This window comes from Salvia hispanica, chromosome 2 (assembly GCF_023119035.1).
Source record: "Salvia hispanica cultivar TCC Black 2014 chromosome 2, UniMelb_Shisp_WGS_1.0, whole genome shotgun sequence".
Lineage (NCBI taxonomy): Eukaryota > Viridiplantae > Streptophyta > Magnoliopsida > Lamiales > Lamiaceae > Salvia > Salvia hispanica.
The window spans coordinates 5,401,909-5,421,616 of NC_062966.1; the positions used below are offsets into that span (position 1 = coordinate 5,401,909).

Consider the following 19,708-nt stretch of genomic DNA (forward strand, 5'->3'; position numbering starts at 1 on the left):
GAATTCCAAAATTTTATAACTATCTTTAATGGAGAAAGGAAAATGAAATAGCTTATAAGATTTGACTGCGGTAAATAAGAAACGATTTACATTAGTTTTGATTAGGTACGAATCATTCCATTAATTAATCAAGAAATCATAGCTGCAAATGTTGCACTTATTTCCAAATATTATTCGTGTGGTATTTATGGAAATGAGAGAAGAAGGTAAGTCTACGTGCCGTGCTCAAGAAATTGGATTCGTTCCCAGTTTCTTTGGAATCTTTTTTTTTTACAATAATGCTATGCGGCCACAATGTGGCTGGCCACATGGTGGTATTTCTGTAAATAATTGCAAAAGTAATATAATAAAATAATAGTTTTAGATAGTGCTTAACTAGTTTTACACAAATCACTCTTTCCTTCCAATTTTGGAGAGAGAATACATATTTAATTTCAAATTAAATGTTGAAACTAATTTCCGTCTTTACTAATTACAAACTCTATTTCCCAAAAATAATTATTATCGGATCCTAATGAAGTATGTATGTTTATTGCACAATTAATCTTGAATTAATTAAGCATGTACGTTTATTCCATATCAGAAATTTTCCATTATAATTAAATAATTTTTTCACTTAGGAAAGTTCCGTTATAGTCGAGGTAATTAACATTTTTTTCACTTTAATTTATTTGTTTTCTTACTTTACTCTTTACTTTATTCACTTTTTTTTAGTCCATTCGTCCTACAAGAACATATATTTTTTCATTTTTGATTAGTTCAACAAGAATATACACTTTTTAATTTTGGAAATTATTTTTTCTCTAGTGACGTGAGATCCATTCTCTGCTAATAATATTTTAATTACTTTTTTTCTCTACCCCTCTCTTATTTTACTAATTTTGTATTAAAATCGAGACGAACCCAAATGCATATTCTTTAAGGCTTTAAGCCAGAAAGAGTATTTTAACGGATTGAATAACATTTACTTTAACACTCCAAAATGGATAAGTCTAATCATATGATTACAATTAAATTATACTAGTAACTACGATTCTAAAAAAATAATACTCCCTCTATTCCTGAAAATTTGTTACTTATTTTCTTTTTCGTCCGTCCCTAAAAATTTGTCATCTTTCACTTTTACCATTTTTTTTATAATGGATCACAATCCACTAACTCATTCTCACTCATATTATATTATAAAACTAATATATAAAAATAGGACCTGTATGTCACTAACTTTTTCAATCAATTTTTTATTATATTTATAAAAACTCGTATCGAATTAAATGGTGTTAAATTATTAAGAACATTGGGAATAATAAGAATAAGTACTACTAGTAAATTAAAGTAACAGAAATGGCTATAGTTTGATATCGTGTAGCATAATGTCATTACTTAATATATTTAATTATAAATTTATATACTCCTTTCTAGTTTATTATATACATTAATATTAAGTAACATTATGGTGTATGAAGTTATTATTATGAATTCTTCTTAATCAAATTATTATAATATGGGGTAGTATCTTAAATTAATATTAATAATACGTATTTGTATTAATATTGTATAAAAGTTATTATTTATGATTATGATATTACGTATAGTATATATATTGGTAGTCCTATATATTTACTTATTATATTTATGATGTATTGAATTATTATAAATTATTAATAAATTTTAAAAATATTGCATATTAAGACTAAATGAAATCCCAAATTTACAATTGAATTGAATAACAATTGAATGAAATTTACTAGTATGAACTAAAATACAGACTGCGTTACAAACTTATAACATTAAAGCGGAATATCAATTTTCCCATCAAACTAAAACAATATAAACTAAAAAATTAATAAAAATGTAAGTAAATAGTAGTATTTATTTTCAATTAAATATACTAGTGATATTACTTTTAATTGGAAATGCCTTACTATTTTAATATTCCGTTTCCACTGCCTTATGTATATTAAGTCACCTTCATGAACAAATACTATGACTAAGACGAAATAAAATCTTGGAAAATAAGAGAAGAAATAATTACTACTAGTATAGAACGTATATATAAAGCAGCAAATGTTTCTGGATGATTTAAAGCAAAGGGTAAGATAGTCATGGAATTTTGATACTTTCTAAGTGCATTAAATTTGATTGTAAAATCTGATTATGGCCAAGCCATAAAGTGGCATCACCCTTTTTTTTAATCATAAAAAATGGGCTTCGCCGTTATGAATTCTCCACTCTTATTAGCCTCACCACATTTAATTAAGGCAACGGTGCGTCATTCCTCACGCGCGTAATCGCTATCATTACTCCTTCTGTCCATGAAAATTTGTTTCAGTTTTCCATTTCCGTCCGTCCCCTAAAATTTGTTCCATTTCATTTTTATTATTTTTAGTAGTGGACCCCATATTCCACTAACTCATTTCTACTCATATTTTATTATAAAACTAATATTTTAAAAGTAAAATCCACAATCCACTAACTTTGACGAATTTTTATGGACGGAGGGAGTAATATTTCTTTTATTTTCTTTTAATTACATCCTGACTTTTTAGGAAAGATTTGCTCAGATTGTTTAATATTTATAGCAATCGTCAGGGTTTGCACTCGGATTGTCGACAACGCCGCGCCGTTTCCATGAATTGCCAAGCGACGGTGGAGAATTCTGTTGTGTCTGGCAACAGAATGTTGGTGAGTTTTCGGATTAATTCGAATAATGTTTGTAATTAGTTAATTAATTGCGGATTATGATGTAGGTGGTCGTCCCGCCGCACCCTTTAATTAAGCACTGGATTTCAGTTCTTCGGAATGAGCAGACGCCTTGCCCCGTATTCAGTAAGTCCAACTTAGGCCATGGAATATTCTTTTTCTACCCTTTTTTTAAATATATTATGAAGATTTCTTTTTTTCTTCTTTAAATGTTTGATTATGTTTTTTCAGAGAATGCTATGGCTGAGCTTGGGAGATTGCTGATATATGAGGCATCAAGGGAGTGGCTTGTGAGTTCTTTCATAACTCCTATTTTGGATAGCTGATGCTGCATTGTGTTTTTTTCATTTGTAATTAACTGAAAAAGAGCTAACTTTGTGTTTCTTGATAAAGCAATTTGTAGACTTTTAGTTTATTTAGGGATGTATGTTAAGCTTATTGCTAGAATATCTATCTATGGATACAAATTTGACCTAAAGTTTGGTGTTTTTTTAATTACTGTCAGCCAACTATCAGCGGAGAGATCCCGTCGCCAATGGGTGTTACAACAGTGGAATTTATTGATCCAAGGGAACCCATTGCAGTTAGTCTCAATCTCAAACATCATTCTACTCTCTACCTTTTATATGATTCTGAATGAAGTTGTAACATTTTGTCTTAAATTTTTTACTTTAGTAGTTGGATATTTCGCTTAAGACTTGCAACAATCGTTATCCTACAGATTGTGCCCATATTGAGAGCTGGCCTGGCTTTGGCAGAGCATGCACCATCAGTTTTGCCAGCGATGAATACATATCATTTAGGTATGGATATGTTGTTTTTCTTATTACTAAAATGGATAACATTTCAAACATTATACATTTTGAATGCCTGTTTTCCCTGGCTATGGTGCTACAGTTTACAAACTCACTTGTTGATGTAGTTGTTTACTCGTGCATTATCTTTGATTCATTGAGTTTATATTATGATTAACTCATGTTTGTCCTACCTAAAAATTTCCTTTTGACTGGATCTAATAATGCTAGGTATCGGCCGAAATGAAGAAACACTTCAGCCATCTGTATATTTGAACAAGTAAGTAGAGATGGCAAACAAAGTCTATAGCGGTGAAGTAGATTAAATGTGTTCTACATGTTTCAAATCCTGTCTTGTGCATTGAACTCTTCACTCAATCTATATTCTATAACTGCAAGCTCAAGAAAATGTTTTAGATTTGCCTCCAGTTTCTTCTTGATCTTAATAGTTGCTATTTAAGTCAGGCTTTCCAATAGTCTGAGTCTGATCAACTTTTCACTTTAAAATAGGCTGCCAGATAAATTTCCTGAAGGCTCTCGAGTATTCGTGGTAGATCCCATGCTTGCGACAGGTAAAGATTTTCAGATATTGTTAACATTATAACAAATGTGTACTGCCAATGTTACAATAATATGGGTTTCTCTTCAGCTGAAAGAAAGCCTTCTCTACGTCAAGCTCATCGTTTAAGTTTTAGATAGTAGATACCCACAGGAGTTTCACAAATTCATGTACAGGAAAAAATCCTTTTAAAATATAGCTATTGGCAGATAGGTTTGAGCATTTCAGGAGCAGAGGATTTTATATCAATGTTGCTGAAAGTGTGTACATTAAATGAAGTATTCTGCACATTCTTCTGATGGTGATTGGTGACATGGTTTGATGTTTCTTCTCATAATGTTTTAGGTGGTACCGTGGTTGCAGCTATACAATTGATAAAGGATCGAGGCGTTGACAACAAGCAAATAAAAGTGGTTGGTTTTCCATGTTAAATTACTTCTATCTTAATTCACATTGTAGCTACACCATTGCTTATAGTTTGATTCACATCGTTGGCTTCATATCTTAATTGTGGATAGCCACTTTACGTGGTTCTGGCATTTGCTTTTTGCTTCAGATAGCTGCCGTCGCTGCTCCTCCTGCCCTTCAGAAATTAAGCGAGAAGTTCCCTGGGTAAATATATTTGATGATTCTGGTGATAAGCTTTTGCGATGTATGGTTTAAGTAACTATCTCTTATTGAATCTCAGGCTTCATGTGTATGCTGGAATCCTCGACCCAACTGTTAACGAGAAAGGGTAGGCTAGTAATTCAAGGGAGTTTATCAATGGTTGCTTGGCTTACATTAAACTTTTTGTTTTTTGGTAGATTTTATAATTGCTGGTCATTTTTCAGGTTCATAATTCCCGGACTTGGAGATGCTGGCGATCGTAGCTTTGGCACATAAATATGGCAAACTTCATTACCCCCAATTTTGTTACGATTATAAGACAAGGTACGTCATTCTCTGCCTACGATTCGTGAGTTTGATGTTCATTGAAACCTCAAAAGCATTCAAGCAAGTAATTTTCAGTTTTGTTATTGACTTAAGTTTGTTGAACTCAGGTAATTCAAATCAAGCCCACTGGTGATGAGGGCACTTCTTTCATTCTCTACCATTACAAATATCATTTTGTTCTATGTATCAGTTTTGTATCTGGCTTCAATTTCTTAACATTATATTAGTTTTATATTTTGGTATTATTTTTAATGAACTTACTACATTATTGCAAATTCATAAATAAGTCAAAACCTTAAAAAAAGTTGAATAAATTTTAGGGCAATCGATTTTTGGAATAGAAAATGTTTGGTCTTCTAATATTATTGCATAAACACACAATACTAACGAAATATACTAGTAAATAATATTGAGTTGATCAATTTATCATAAGGTGCTCATTGGCAGATAAATGAATAATTTGAATTATTTGGATTTTCTTGCACTAGTTGAACTAAACACAAAAACTGAACTTAAATTTTGAAAAAATCTCACTTCTCATTAACTGCAGATTTGATTAATTAATTAATGCCTGAACGCCATGATAATGGTGTTTTTTAAATCAATGAAGAATCTCTACAATTTTTGTTTTCTACATTATGGGCAGCTGATCCTATATTCTTGCACCTTTTTGGCTTTTGCCTTTCTAGTTACATTTTTTCTGTAGAATAGGATACAAATATCGAGGGATATCACTACATATCTTTGGATTTATATATTGGTTCTATTTAACCAATGATTCTGGGACTCTGTTTCAGAAGATTTGAGCTGCAAGTTGTAGTTTTTGATTAACTCCATTATTTGTATGTCTGAGTTTATTTATGCATGTTCTTAGAAATGGATATAAGGAATAAAAAAACCACAAAAAACAAACTGTGCAAAAGAAGCTGTTTTCATGATGGCCTGTATATACTTCTTTGTTTACAAAATAATCTTCTATTTCTACTTTGGATCGTCAATTAGTTTTTGTCTACTTTAAGTAATCACTTTTTTCTTTATTAAAATGATTTTCCACTAATAATTTTTAAACAGTTTTTTATATCTATCCCTCTCACGTTTTAATAATTATTGCATTAAAAAAAATTTCCATCCAACACTAAGATTATTTTTCCTAAATGAAGGTAATATTTTTAACTGAGCGCACATACACATGTGAGCTCCCATCTAGGAATTTCAACTTTCCACTTTTTATTTCACTATCTCATTTCATCTATATTTTATTATAAAATTAGTATATAATAGAGTTAATTCATATCTTACTAAGTTTTGCACCTTTTCAAATTTCAAAAAATTAATGCTGCAAATAATAGGACTATATTGCTTAGGAAGGGAGCTTTTTAAATTTCTCCTTTGTACCGTTATTATCTGTTTAATTCTTACCAAACGTTCTTAATTAATTCATTGAAAACGTGTAAAACCTGCGAATTTTCGAGTAACAAATTTCTTTTTTATTGAATGCAATATGGTTATTTATTCGAATTTTCTAAAAATTAATATTTAATTCTTCGCTAAATATTTTGGGCTTGCACAAATAATATTCTTTGGGAATGAATTATTGTAGTTCTTGGCATAACACAAAGGGACTATTTCTTTTGTTGGATTGCGCGAAAGGGAGTGTGTAATATGTTTTTAATTATCTTACTTGCGTAGTGTGATTTGGTTCGGTAGAAAAGAATATTATCTTCGATCTTCGTGGAATTTAATTTTAAGTAGGAGTACTACGAAGTACACGGTGTGTTTTGAATTATGGATCGATTTTGAAGTTTGCGTTGGGAACTGGCGACGATATTAATTAAAGTTTTGAAGAGATACAAATAAAATAATACACTTTGGGCTCCTTCAATAATAAAATAAGAAAGTCCCATGTTGGTACTCGATGGCTTTGGGCCATGGAAATTAAAAGTACAGTGAATAATAAATAAGTTTTGGGCTTGATTTATTTACAACAAAATGAATCATTTTGGGCCTATGAACTAGAACAAATAAATAAAATGTGGGAGATGTTTAATTCTTGAGCCCGCCCAATCCTCTCCTCTCTTCTTCTTTCTTCCCGGAATGGATCGCCTACTACAATTCCTCCTCCATCAACTAATACAGACACACATTCATGATAAGTTATGGTGGGGTCCATCACACAACCAGGAACTCATCCTTTTCACATGAAATTCATGGCAGAAATCTGAGGATTCATCCCTGGTTCTCATCCAACAACCAAGTGAACTATAGGTAATTCCTATCCATCCGTTCATAGCACGATTTCGCACTTCTTTCGGAAAATCAAGCATATTCATTTGTTGACAGCAAACGAATCTGCCAAGTTCAAGGAGTCATCACCAATTTCACTCACAGAGGTATAATTCCTTCCCAGTTCCAAATCATGAACATTTAGCATGTTAGCATCATCCATTACTCCCACACGAACAACTCAAACATTAACATCAATCGAACGCTGTAACCAAATTGAAACGCGAAAAAGAACATAAGTTGGAAGTAAAGAACTTATCTTCGGGGTTAGTCGGGGCTGTTCCGGTCTGAACTGGACAGTGGCCGACCGTGTCTTCCCGGCGAATCGGACTGGAATGAGTGGACAGCGGCGGCGGAGAGCGATGGCTGATGGGTACAACAGCAGAAGCGGTGGTGAGCAGCAAACGCCAGTGCTACTCCGTGACACAGCCGGAGAGAACGAAACCAGCGGCGTACAATTGACCGCCGGAGTGCAACCGCGGTGGTGTCGGAGGCGATGACAGAACGGCGGCGGTGTGGGGTGAATCGGAGACGGTGGAACTAGGGCTAACCAATTTGGGGATTTCTTCAAACTGGGGGGGAGGAGTGTCGATTTGGGAAAACGAATCAGACGCTGGAGTAGCAGCGACGGCGATACCGGCGGCGTGGCGTTGAAGCAGCGATTGTGGAGGATGGGAGTATATTTGGGCTACTCCTTTTTGGGCTCCCTCTTTTCTTTTTAATTAAGTTGGGCCTCACCATTTAAATTGGAGGACTAAGAGTGGGTTCTAATTGAATAAATCTTTGGGCCTATAAGTAATTTTATGGTGGGGAATTATTTAATTAAATTCGGAATAATGCGAAGTACGAATAGTTTTATCTCAAGTACGAAATAAAAATAATTTCGAGGAAAAATAGTATGATAATTTAATTATGCTCTTTAGGAATTTTAATTCGACATCGCGGTGGAAAATACGAGGAGCCAAAGGGGGAAATATGGGCGTGAGCGGCCGACCGACGCCTTAGACGGCCGCCGAATAATTTAATATATGCGAAAATCAAGAAACGAGATAAAAGACTTTAATTAGGGTGCATGCATTCTAATTAATAGATTTCTCGCGTTGATTGTTGTGTTACTAACTTTATGTTTAAAGGGATTTGTTATGTGAGACTCTAATCCGGAAAAAGGAAATATGCGAATGCGAGATCTTTTAATTGAACGAGGTGGGCTTTCTTTTAAGTATCGTTCATGAAAATATTTTAGGCTTTGTTCCCGATGATGATAAATACTTTGACGTGAAATGAATGATTGTCATGCCGTGTTTTGGATTTTTTTGTGTTATACCTATCTGCCCTGACTTTGTGTCGGATGCCTAACTGTGTATTAGATACCTGGCTATGCCCGAGGATTAATCGAATTCGGGTTTAAGTGTGTGTGGGCCTCAAACCCCGCTAGGCTAGTGTACACCATGTGGGGACTGTGTGCTATTTGTCATTCATTTGGCCGGTTCAATGACTGTCGTGAAATGTGGTCACATTCCCGGTACACAAGGATACCTTCAGATAGGGTATGGGTGATGGAAAATGATTCATCAATCGACGTTTATGGAAATGTAATACTTTTGTGTACTTGGGTTATTTTGAAAACTAAAACCCCAAGCTCGCTCGAAATTGGCTAACAATTATTTTTATGCAAATATTTTCGGCAACTGTCCACTGAGTATCTTTTCAAGTACTCACCCCTGCATATGTTTTTTCTATGTGCACGTTGAGCATTAATAAGTCGTGGTAGGTGTTGAGTGGAGCCTCTAAAGTTTACTTGTTATCCTGTACGGAATGAGTCGTTCTTCATACATGATTCCATCCTTTTACTCTTGCTTGCTTCCGCTGAACTATTTATCTTTTGAATAATGCATTGCGCACCGAGATACATTAAACTCGATCACTCTGAATCATCTTTTTGGATGATTAAATAAATTACTATCCGGTCTATTGCTGTCCAAGTGTGATTTTGCCTCAATTCTCCTTTCTTCCCAGCTTCTTATATTCCTCCCCAGTCGCAATAAACCGTTCTTTCTATCCTTAGAAATAGGCGTGATAGAAGAGCTTACGTTCTTTCAAGCTCTGGATTCAAGAGTCTTTTTCAATCTCGGTCTAGTTTGTATCCCTAGACCCAACTGATTCAATTATTGATGGCTCAACACCCGACACGTCATGCTCAACCATTAAAAAGAGGTACATTTTGTTTTCAAATGAGAAAAATAAAATTGTTTGATGATATGGAGAAAATCGATATCTTTGAACTTTTATGAAAATGGGTGAAGTCCCAAATTTTATGCTGACCGTGTGTCAGAAATTTTCGAACATTTGGGAGATATAAGGTGAAAAAATGTTAGTGGGATGTGAAAATTTTGGAAAATGTGAGTTTTCAAAAGTGAAAATAATTGTTGCGATCATTGGAACTACTTTACAATGTGACATGTGGATGTGAAATGCGACAATGATAATATATCGATGATTTGATGTTGAAAAGTGAAGTGGATGTTTATGCATGTTTGAAGTGATTTTGTTAAGTGTGGACTACGGATTTGAATATGAGCCTATGCATGCGAACATAGAAGGCTTGAGATATAGTCTAGTCCAAACACTTGAAAAATAGTTGTACGCTCACAACTTTTTAACCGCTTTCCTAGGCGATGGTTTGAACAAATGATTATAAATTGGAGTGAACTCCTAATTTTCCAAACATACGACGAAGGGGAAGTAGAGCGTTGGATGAAGGCGAGCGGATCGCGATATCTTCCTTCCCAACCCTCTTGTTTGATGAGGTCAAATTTTAGGCGTTTCTTTGGGGTATCTCTACACATTTCAAAAAAAGCATAATGAATTTTGAACCATTCTATCCTTAGATGGTGAACTTAATAACGAGAACTTTTACCACTTTACACGTTTCTTCGCATCTTTTCACACGTTGGTTCACACATATCACATATCGCATTCTTTTCTCAATACTCTATCGATTCTTGAGCGTTACAGAGAGGCCTTGTCTTATCTTTTTTCTGTAGATGACACGTACTGCACAACCCCTCGTAAGAGTACCCTAGCTTTTGAGACAAGACGTCGGTGCGTAGATAGGTTCTATGCCTGCCGTAGAACGATGGGGGAGAGCATTGTGGAGTTTGCGGCACGCTTTTGGTCGTGTTGGCATTGTGCTCATCCCTACGGAGTGGGAGGGTACGATGGCATCGTGCTATTGGTAGGCGCTCTGCCCAAGGAGTGAAGCGAGTAGGCTTAGGCTACGGCCAAACGGTTTTTTAGATGTAACCCACCCTCGGTCGCATTGGATGGAGACATGAAGGGGTTTGCAAAGGTCATGTTTAATGTGCTGGTAGACCATCCAGAGAGGCCGCCACCTGCTTCTACAATGGAGCCACCTACTAGACCATTGGACTTACCTTTGTGCACTCTTCAGAGAGAGAGCAGGGCGAGTCGTCCCGATCAGTGAGGGCCAAGAGGGTCCGCATCGAGGATAGAGACCACTATGACTCAGAGGAGGAAGAGTCTGGCGAGGAAAGTGACTACGACGAGGAGGGCGATGGCCACGAGATAAGCGATGGCGGGTAGGAGGAGAAAGAGCATGTTGAGGAGGAGGGGAAGGGGAAGGCAATGGTGGAGGAGGGGGACCCGGACAAGGATGAGGTCCCCGAGGAGGGACCCTACACAAAGACATCGGGGGTAGAGGAGGCTAAGTTCATTCCCCCACCTCCACTAGAGCCACCACCCGTTATTCCAGCTCCCCTTATGAGGCCGCATATGAGTACCTTCCACCCCTTCCGCCGAGTGGACCATTCTACTATCTGGATTATATTTTACCCATAAGGTATGGGTACGGGGCACAGCCTGGCCTGACTTATTACATGACGATACCCGAGATGCCACTAGTGCATATAGTAGAGCATGTGATCCCGGAGGAGCAGCTATCTCCTCTTGTTGATGAGATCTTCGCCAACACGCATGGGAAGACTACGTGGGATCCTATTAGGATTTTTAGCGACTTCGAGGCCGAGGACTAGTTTTGATTTTAGAGTTTAATTGTTTGATGATGTTTTGTTTTAGTACTTTGGATTTATGTAGTGGGTCTTTCCACGTTTTTTTTTTGTTTCGAGTTGTGATTGAGATGCTTAGTACTCGTTGAGGCATGTTTTGGGAAGTTATGAAAATTTTGGATTGGTTATAACTATGTTACACTTGTATTTTATTTTACGTATGTTACGCATGAAAGTTTCAACGTGATTGAAATCAACAAAATGAATGAGCAATAACGATAACGTGTATAGTGTTTAAAAAGTTGTCAACGTACAACTATTGTTCAATTGTTCGGACTAGTCTATATCTCAAGCCTTCTATGTTCACATGCGTAGGCACATATTCACATCCATAGTCCACACTTAACAAAATCACTTCGAACATGCATAAACACCCACTTCACATTTCAGCATCAAATCACCGACATATTATCATTGTCGCATTTCACATCCACATATCACATCGCAAAGTAGTTCAAAGGAACACCACAATTATTCACTTTTGAAAACTCACACTTTCTAAATTTTCACATTCCACGAACATTTTCCCACCTTGTATCTCCCAAATGTTCGAAAATAGTCATCATAAAAATTGGGACTTCACCCATTTTCACTAAAGTTCAAAGACCTCGCTTTTCTCTACATCATCAAAAATTTCATTTTCTTCATTTGAAAACAAAATGTACCTCTTTTCCGTGGTTGAGCATCACCTGTCGGGTGTTGAGTCTTCGATAATTGAATTAGTTAGGTCTAGGCATACAAACTAGACCAAGGTTGAAAAAGACTCTTGGATCCAGAGCTTGGAAGAACGTAAGCTCTGATACCACTCTGTCACGTCCGGCCTTTTTTAGGATAGAAAAAATGGTTTATCGCGACTGGGTGGGATACAAGAAGCGGGGAAGAAAGGGGAATTGAGGCAAAATCACACTTGGACATTAATAGACCAAATAGTAACTTATTTAATCATTTAAAAAGATGATTCAGAGTGATCAAGTTTAATGTATTTTGGTGCGCAATACATTATTCAAAAGATAAATAGTTCAACAAAAACAAATAAGAGTACAAGGATGGAATCATGTATGAAGACACGACCCATTCCGTACAGGATAACAAGTAGACTTTAGAGGCTCTACTCAACACCCACCACGACTTGTCAATGCTCAATCTGCACATAGGGAAAACGTATGCAGGGCTGAGTACTTGAAAAGATACTCAGTGGATAGTTGGTGAAAATATTTGCATAAAAATAATTATCTGCCAATTTCGATTGAGCTTGGGGTTTAGCTTTCAAAATAACCCAAGTATACAAAATATTTCCAATTTCATCAAAATCGTCCGCGCAGACATTTTCCATCAACCATACCTTATCTGAAGGTATCCTTGTGTGCCAAGAATGTGGCCACGTTCCACGACGGTCACTGGATCGTCCAAATGCGCGATAAATGGCTCACGGTCCCCACATGGTGTACACTAGTCTAAGTGGGGTTTGCGGCCCACACTTAAATCCGAATTCGATTAATCCTCTGGCAAAGCCTGCAAAGCCAGACATCTAACACACAGTCAGGCATCCAACACAAAGTCAGGGCAGATAGGTATTCCACAAATATCCAAAACACGGCATAACAATCATTCATATCACGTCAAAGTATTTATCATCACTGGGAATAAAGCCCAAAATATTTCATGAACGATACTTAAAAGAAAGCCCACCTCGTTCACTTAAAAGATCTCGCACTTGTGTATTTCCTCTTTCCGGATTAAAGTCTTACGAAACACAACAATTAACACGAGAAAACTCCTAATTAGAATGCATGGACTCTAATTAAAGTCTTTTATTTCGTTTCTCGATTTTTTTCATATTTTCGATTATTCGGCGGCCGTCCAAGGCGTCGCGTGCGAGTCGGTCGGCCGCTCACGCCCATATTTCCTCCGTTGGCTCATCGTATTTTCCACCACGATGTCGAATTAAATTCCCAAAAAATTATCTGTAAGGCCAAAAAGGGTGACTCTTTGAACTTGGCAGATTCAATTTTTGTCAACAGAAATTGTTGATGTTTGATTTTGATACATGGTGACCAATTGAGATATGCATCGATGAAAAAGATTACCACGTTTAGAGTTGAATTGAGGATTCGGCAGCTCTTCAAACTCTCGGTTTCTGTCACGAATCTTATGAGGATACTTTCATGAGTTCTAGGTTGTGATGAGTTGGAAATCAAAAGAAAGAAATGGAATAAGATTTAACGTGAATTGTAGGAATTGTATCAAACACGGATTTAGAGGAGATATTTATAATACCAACAACCAAATCACAATCAAATAACAATATGGAACAATTATTTGTTAAATAGAAAAAAGTTTGTCCCTATTGTTAGACTTTGTGCTTCAAAAATAGACTAGTTATGCCATTTTCGATCATCCCAAGACAAAATACGGAAAGTTTTTTTATCAATTATACACCACTAATAATATGAACCATATAATCCACTAAAACTACTTCTACTATTTTTTTCTGTCTCTCTTTCTTTTTGGCATCTCGCTCTTACTTTTTCCAATTACACAATAAAACTCGTGTTATTTACAAGTTTATCTATTTTTTGAGGATGGAGTATAATTTGTGTGCTTTGTTATACTCGCTTCGTCCACCATTAGGAGTCTCATATCTTGACAGTACGGATTTTAAGAAATGTTAAGAAAAGTGGGTGGAAAAAATTTAGTGGAATAGGGGTCCCACTTGTATATATTAAAATGAAATGTGAGTAGAATGAGTTAGTGGAAGGTGGGACCCTATTAACATTTATGGTAAAAGTGAACCGGGACTCCTATTCACGGACGGACTAAAATAAAAAAACAGGACTCCTATTCACGGACAGAGAGAGTAATTACTTATTTCTATTTATCTTCAAAACCAAAATAAATTCGAGGTGCATCCACACAATAGTGACGGACTGGCCATATGCTAGCCAAAAACTCATTAAGGCACATCATCATGCCCTTCCCACAATCTAGCAATAGCTAACCATGTAACAACCTAGCATTAGGCTAGCAATAGCCTAGAAAATAAATTGAGAAATACGATTAATTCATTGTAATTGTTGGTATTTATAAAAAAATGAAGTGCAATGTGTTATAAATATAAAGTATTAATAGAAAAAAACAATCCATTAGCCTATCGCTCGCCGCGCAATAAGCGGCCAACGATAGGCTAGAGATTAGCTAACCAGTTAGTCCACGTCCAACCCTTCGTTCGTTGCATTAGTAGCTAACCAGTTAGTCCACGTCCAACCCTTCGTTCGTTGCATTAGCCTAACGCACTAACGGACGTCCGCCACGCCCTAGCCACTAACATGTGGCAAGGGCGGGCGGACGTCCCTTATTGTGGATGCTCTAATAAAATAAATATTGAAAAACCCTACTACTCCTCACGCGTGTGGACTTTCCCACGTGCCGAATACCTCTGGCGAGCCGCCACTTCCAATCACGCTTGCATTTCCCTCCACCCAAATACGACGCCGCTTACCACTCTCTATCTGCCGTTGTTGCCTTCTACAAATATCATTACACCCTCACAGGTTTCCTCTTAAGTTAAGCTTTCCTGCTTCAAATTTCGATCTTTTATAGTCCCATCATCACAAATTGTAACTTTACTCTTTTCTCGCTTGTATTGCTGTAAAAATGAAACTCTTTGATACTATTTTCTGCAGCATTTCTGCTACCAAGTACCTAAATTGGTGCTAGAAAACTCTACTCTTTGTCGAAACTGTTTATCAAAGATGGCGGGTTGTTCGTCGATTGGAATAGCTCATTTTAAGAGCTTAGAAAACGGCGCCGTTGCGCTTGACTGCTTTAGCTCCAAGACTCTTTTGACATCTAGAATCCAGTGTTTTAGTACTAATGGAAGTAGAACGAATATGAGCTTGATTTGTAAAACTAAAAGGCAGACTTTCGTGGTTGTTAATGCAATCAATCCAGAGGGCAACTCTAATTCAACTCCACCACTCACTACTACCATTGAGATTGAAAATTATGTTGCTAATGTTGTGGAAAAGAGCTATCTTTCCACTCCTGATAGCAAGACTGGTGTTGGTGGTGGTGGTGGGGAGGGTTCCATTGATGGGAGTGGTGGAAATGGGAAGTTTTCGGGTGGTGGGGGTGGAGGCGAAGGCGGAGATGATGGTGGTGATGATTACGAAGAAAAGGAGTTTGGGCTTATACTCAAGTTTGAGGAGGTGATTAGAGAGATGGAGGCTAGAGGGGCAAGTCTTCCAGCTGATATGTTGGAGGCTGCCAAGACTGTGGGATTAAGAAAATTGCTTCTGCAAAGATATTTAGACTTGCAGGTTGAGCTTTTTAATTTGTTAATATCATTTGAGCAGATTCAAATTTTATAGTTTTGATTGATGTTTTAGTGATAATGATTCTTCATTCTTGTCATTTGAGGTTGCAGGGTTCAGCTTGGCCCCTTGGATTTCTGATGAGGTCGTCCTCCATGCTTAGGAATAGGATGTTAGTTGATCCGTCATTTCTCTTCAAGATTGGAACTGAGGTCTATAAAACTTTGTGCCTTATCCCTTAGCCATTTTCAATGCACATTCTTTTTGTTGTATGTGCTTGTACTAGGTGTGTAATATTTTGGAGTTTGTGTTGCTGTAGACATCCGATATCTGAGATATGTGTGCAATTTTAGTGCTTGGTTAGAGAAGTTGGTATTTTAGCATTTTACTCATACAATGTCTGATTGGTTTACCTCTGTAGATAGTGATTGATTCTTGTTGTGCAACATTTGCTGAAGTGAAAAAGAGAGGGAAAGATTTCTGGGCAGAGTTTGAATTGTACACCGCTGATCTTCTAGTTGGGGTGGTTGTTAATGTTGCTCTAGTTGGTATGCTAGCCCCATATGCCCGAATAGGACTGCTATCTGCTTCTCAAGGATTTATTGGGCGGATGCAGAGAGGTTATGCAGCATTGCCTAGCAGGTAAGTACAGAAACACCAGCTTAATTGTTTGACGGAAACTTCATTATCTAACGTATTTTCTTAATTTTGTTCGCCGCGTCTTTGAACTATGTAACTTTGGATTGGCATGAACAGTGTATTTGAAGCAGAAAGGCCAGGGTCTAGATTTTCGGTAAATCAAAGAATTGCTACCTATTTCTACAAGGTAACAGTTGTATCTGGATGGTATTACAGATTAGCATTGATATGCATTCTCTTTTAAACGGTAAATGATTAATTAATTCTTTACTTTGCGATTTTCAGGGAATTCTATATGGATTGGTTGGTTTTGGATGTGGTATCGTTGGCCAAGGAATTGCCAACTTTATAATGACAGTCAAGCGGTATGTTTTGTTTGGAGAGATGCATCAGAAATAATTGTATTAGTAGAAACTGCAATGTTTGCAATATAATGCCACACACCTCAAGCTTTCATATTAAATTTGAGTGCCTATGTAAAATCTAGAGATCCAAACCAAAACTTAGTCCTTGTTTTGACCAGAATTCTTGTTTGTGGTAGACTCCGGAAGTTCTTATGACAATGTTTCTCATAAAAAGCATTTTCCATTCCTCAGGAGCATTAAGAAATCAGAGGATGATATTCCAGTTCCACCCCTTTTGAAGAGTGCAGCAGTGTGGGGTATGACTTGCTTTATTTCCCTCGTCTTTGTTGAAATTTCTTATTTTCTTACCTTTGAAACAATCAGTTCATAGACCCATTTCTTTGTATTACACTCCTTGTTACATCCAAGAGAAGAGAATCTACGATTAGAATGTTATGTAAACTATGATCCTTTCTCACTGTGTAGGAGTTTTTCTGGCTGTGTCTTCCAACACTCGGTATCAGATAATCAACGGGTTGGAACGCATAGTGGAAGCTTCTCCGATGGGAAGGAAGGTTCCTCCTGTTGCAATGGCGTTCACTGTTGGTGTTCGATTTGCCAACAATGTATATGGTGGGATGCAGTTTGTGGATTGGGCTAGGTTGGTTGGCGCTCAGTGACCATTCTTCTCCTCCTCCTCCTCCTCCTCGTCTTCTTCCTCCTCTCATTGTTGTGTTCTGAACCAGAAGAGAATCCTCCCCTCCCACCACTATATTCATATCAATATTAGTTAGTGTGGCTATGCTTATTTCCCATGGAAAGGCTCATCTTTGGACATGATTGCCATGAGTTATTGCAGCGAGAGAAAAATATCAATATGTTGGAATAAATTGTATTTTGATTGCTCAAACTCTTTGATTTACCAACTTTGCCTTCATCCTTGATCTTCTACATGTTTTGCTGGTGTTCTTAAGGTTTATTACAACTACAAATTAATTTGGGATTGTGTGATTGGTGAAATTTACGTTGTGTGATAACACCGCCATCAAAATCATGTAAAGTTGAGATTAGTTAATGAGATTCGGTACGACTTAGAGCATCTACAAGGAAAAAAGGGTAAATGGAGAGTTAAAAGAGAAATAACTATCATATTTATATCTTCAAAAATTTCATACTTCAATGAAAAAGGGTATTTGAAGAGGTATCGAGTAGATATCTGCCTCTTTTTGGTACAAAGGGTAAATTATTTATTTTTGTTTGCCTTTTTAGTTTATCTCTTTTCCTAGAGTCCATTACTTTTTAAGAAGACAAAATTACCTTTTGAGAAGGTAACTGATAAATATATTTTCTCAATTTACCTTTGGTCGGGAGATGCACTTAGGAGCATAAATTATTACTCCCTCTATGTGAAAAAAATGTCTCATTTTGCTATTTCAAGGAGTCCACAATTTAAAGTTTCATTTGTTTCTTCTCCATTCTAGATAAGTGGTCCTTACATCTAAATAAATTATTACACTCATATTTTATTATAAAATCAATATATATAAAAGTACAACTCAAACAATAAATAATAAATGACGAACAAACTATAAATGAGTAGTACTTATTTAAAAAAATATGAAAATGAGTTATTGATTCTATAATCCAGGTGTCGAGATAGACGCAAACATAATGATGATAATGATGAAAAAGAGTATAGTGTATGCAGCAATGCAACGCCAGAAAAACGTAAGGATTCTTCAGTCAACGGTCAAACATACTGAAAATGTTGATTCATCACTTTTGTCCCATTGCAACCAATTCCAGAAAAAAGAAAAAAGAAAAGAAAAAAAAAATCCCCATTCAATTCGTCAACAGGATCTCCCCTTCCCGCCATTTCCCAGAGTTTGGTATTTATATCCACATTCCCATCCCTTTCGTCTAAAATCCTTTCTTGATTCATTCAATGACCAAGCTGGAGTCTCTGCGCCGATTCCTGATCCCTTGCATCGGAAACTCCCGCACCTCCCCGAGCCCCCCTCCCGCCGCCAAGAAACGGCTCAGCACCTCCCTCCGCGACGATCTCGACGAGAAGCAGCACTACCCCAGCCTGATCCAAGCACAGCCACAAGAAGCAGAACCCCCGTCGTGCTGCTCCTCCCCGGCGACCCCGGCGGCCAATCTGGCCCCGCCGCGGCCGTCGAGAACGATGGTGATCGGCACCATCTTCGGGCACGGGAGGGGCGGGCACGTGTGGTTCTGCGTGCAGCAGGACCGCCTCACGACGAAGCCCGCCCTCCTCCTGGAGCTCTCCATCCCGACATCGGGCCTCATCCAGGAGATGCAGTGCGGCCTCGTCCGGATGGCGCTCGAGTTCAACGCGGCCGAGTCGGACGACCCGGAGCTGGGGCGGTGTCCGCTGCGGTCGGTGCCTCTGTGGACGCTCTTCTGCAACGGGAGGAAGCTCGGCTTTGCGGTGCGCCGGAAGCCCACGCAGCAGACCAAGATCATGCTCAAGACCATGCAGAACATCACCGTCGGGGCCGGCGTCATCCCTTGCAAATTCCACGACGAGAAGGAGGTTATGTACATGCGGGCTAACTACGAGTGCGTTTTGGGGAGCGCTGATTCAGAGTCTTTCCACTTGATCAACCCGGATCAGCTTCCCGGTCAAGAACTCAGTGTTTTCTTGCTACGAACAAGATAAATCTTGATTTCTTGGGATCTTTGTTTTGGAGAAAATCCTGGTTTTCTTGAGTTAAACTATTTTTTTTTCTTTTTAGTTTTTGAGAGAGGGACAGGCTAGCTAGTTATAGGTTAAATTGTTCTTTGTTGATTTCAGTAGGAATCTTTTGTAATTGGAGAATTTACTATATTTCCAGCAGAATAGTTTCAGTTACCTCTTTTTCTTTATCTGGAATTCCAAGATTCTTACTTAATGAATTGTCAATCTGTGTGACAGTTGTTGCTGTATAATATTTTTGCTCTCTCACACTGAAAACGGCCCTTTTAAGCAATATTTTTTTTTTTATTTTTTTTTTTTATGTTTGTTTGTGATGTCTATTGCTTAAAATTA

The 19,708-nt window shown here is 37.2% G+C and overlaps 3 protein-coding genes across 4 annotated transcripts; all 3 read left to right on the forward strand.

The window, feature by feature from the left end:
* Nucleotides 1-278: 278 nt before the first annotated feature.
* Nucleotides 279-5,241, forward strand: LOC125206173 (uracil phosphoribosyltransferase-like). Its single transcript, XM_048105460.1, has 13 exons — nucleotides 279-322; nucleotides 2,547-2,682; nucleotides 2,748-2,826; nucleotides 2,932-2,990; nucleotides 3,206-3,283; nucleotides 3,422-3,503; nucleotides 3,726-3,774; nucleotides 4,005-4,066; nucleotides 4,399-4,466; nucleotides 4,610-4,665; nucleotides 4,742-4,789; nucleotides 4,887-4,986; nucleotides 5,097-5,241. The coding sequence occupies exons 1-12, from the start codon at nucleotides 279-281 to the stop codon at nucleotides 4,936-4,938; spliced, it is 813 nt and encodes a 270-aa protein (XP_047961417.1). The 3' UTR covers nucleotides 4,939-4,986; nucleotides 5,097-5,241.
* Nucleotides 5,242-6,913: 1,672 nt separating this feature from the next.
* On the forward strand, nucleotides 6,914-17,590 carry LOC125203957 (protein RETICULATA, chloroplastic-like). 2 transcript variants are annotated; one of them, XM_048102485.1, is made up of 9 exons: nucleotides 6,914-7,254; nucleotides 7,330-7,379; nucleotides 15,041-15,676; nucleotides 15,784-15,882; nucleotides 16,092-16,312; nucleotides 16,427-16,496; nucleotides 16,595-16,674; nucleotides 16,906-16,970; nucleotides 17,140-17,590. In XM_048102485.1, exons 3-9 carry the CDS (start codon nucleotides 15,110-15,112, stop codon nucleotides 17,331-17,333), a joined length of 1,296 nt encoding a protein of 431 aa, XP_047958442.1. In that variant the 5' UTR covers nucleotides 6,914-7,254; nucleotides 7,330-7,379; nucleotides 15,041-15,109; the 3' UTR covers nucleotides 17,334-17,590. The 2 variants fall into 2 exon arrangements, with proteins under 2 accessions (XP_047958442.1, XP_047958443.1); XM_048102486.1 differs by having other exon boundaries at nucleotides 6,914-7,379.
* Nucleotides 17,591-18,265: 675 nt separating this feature from the next.
* LOC125203164 (protein MIZU-KUSSEI 1) lies at nucleotides 18,266-19,339 on the forward strand. Its single transcript, XM_048101465.1, has one exon. It carries the CDS (start codon nucleotides 18,599-18,601, stop codon nucleotides 19,337-19,339), a length of 741 nt encoding a protein of 246 aa, XP_047957422.1. The 5' UTR covers nucleotides 18,266-18,598.
* Nucleotides 19,340-19,708: the final 369 nt, after the last annotated feature.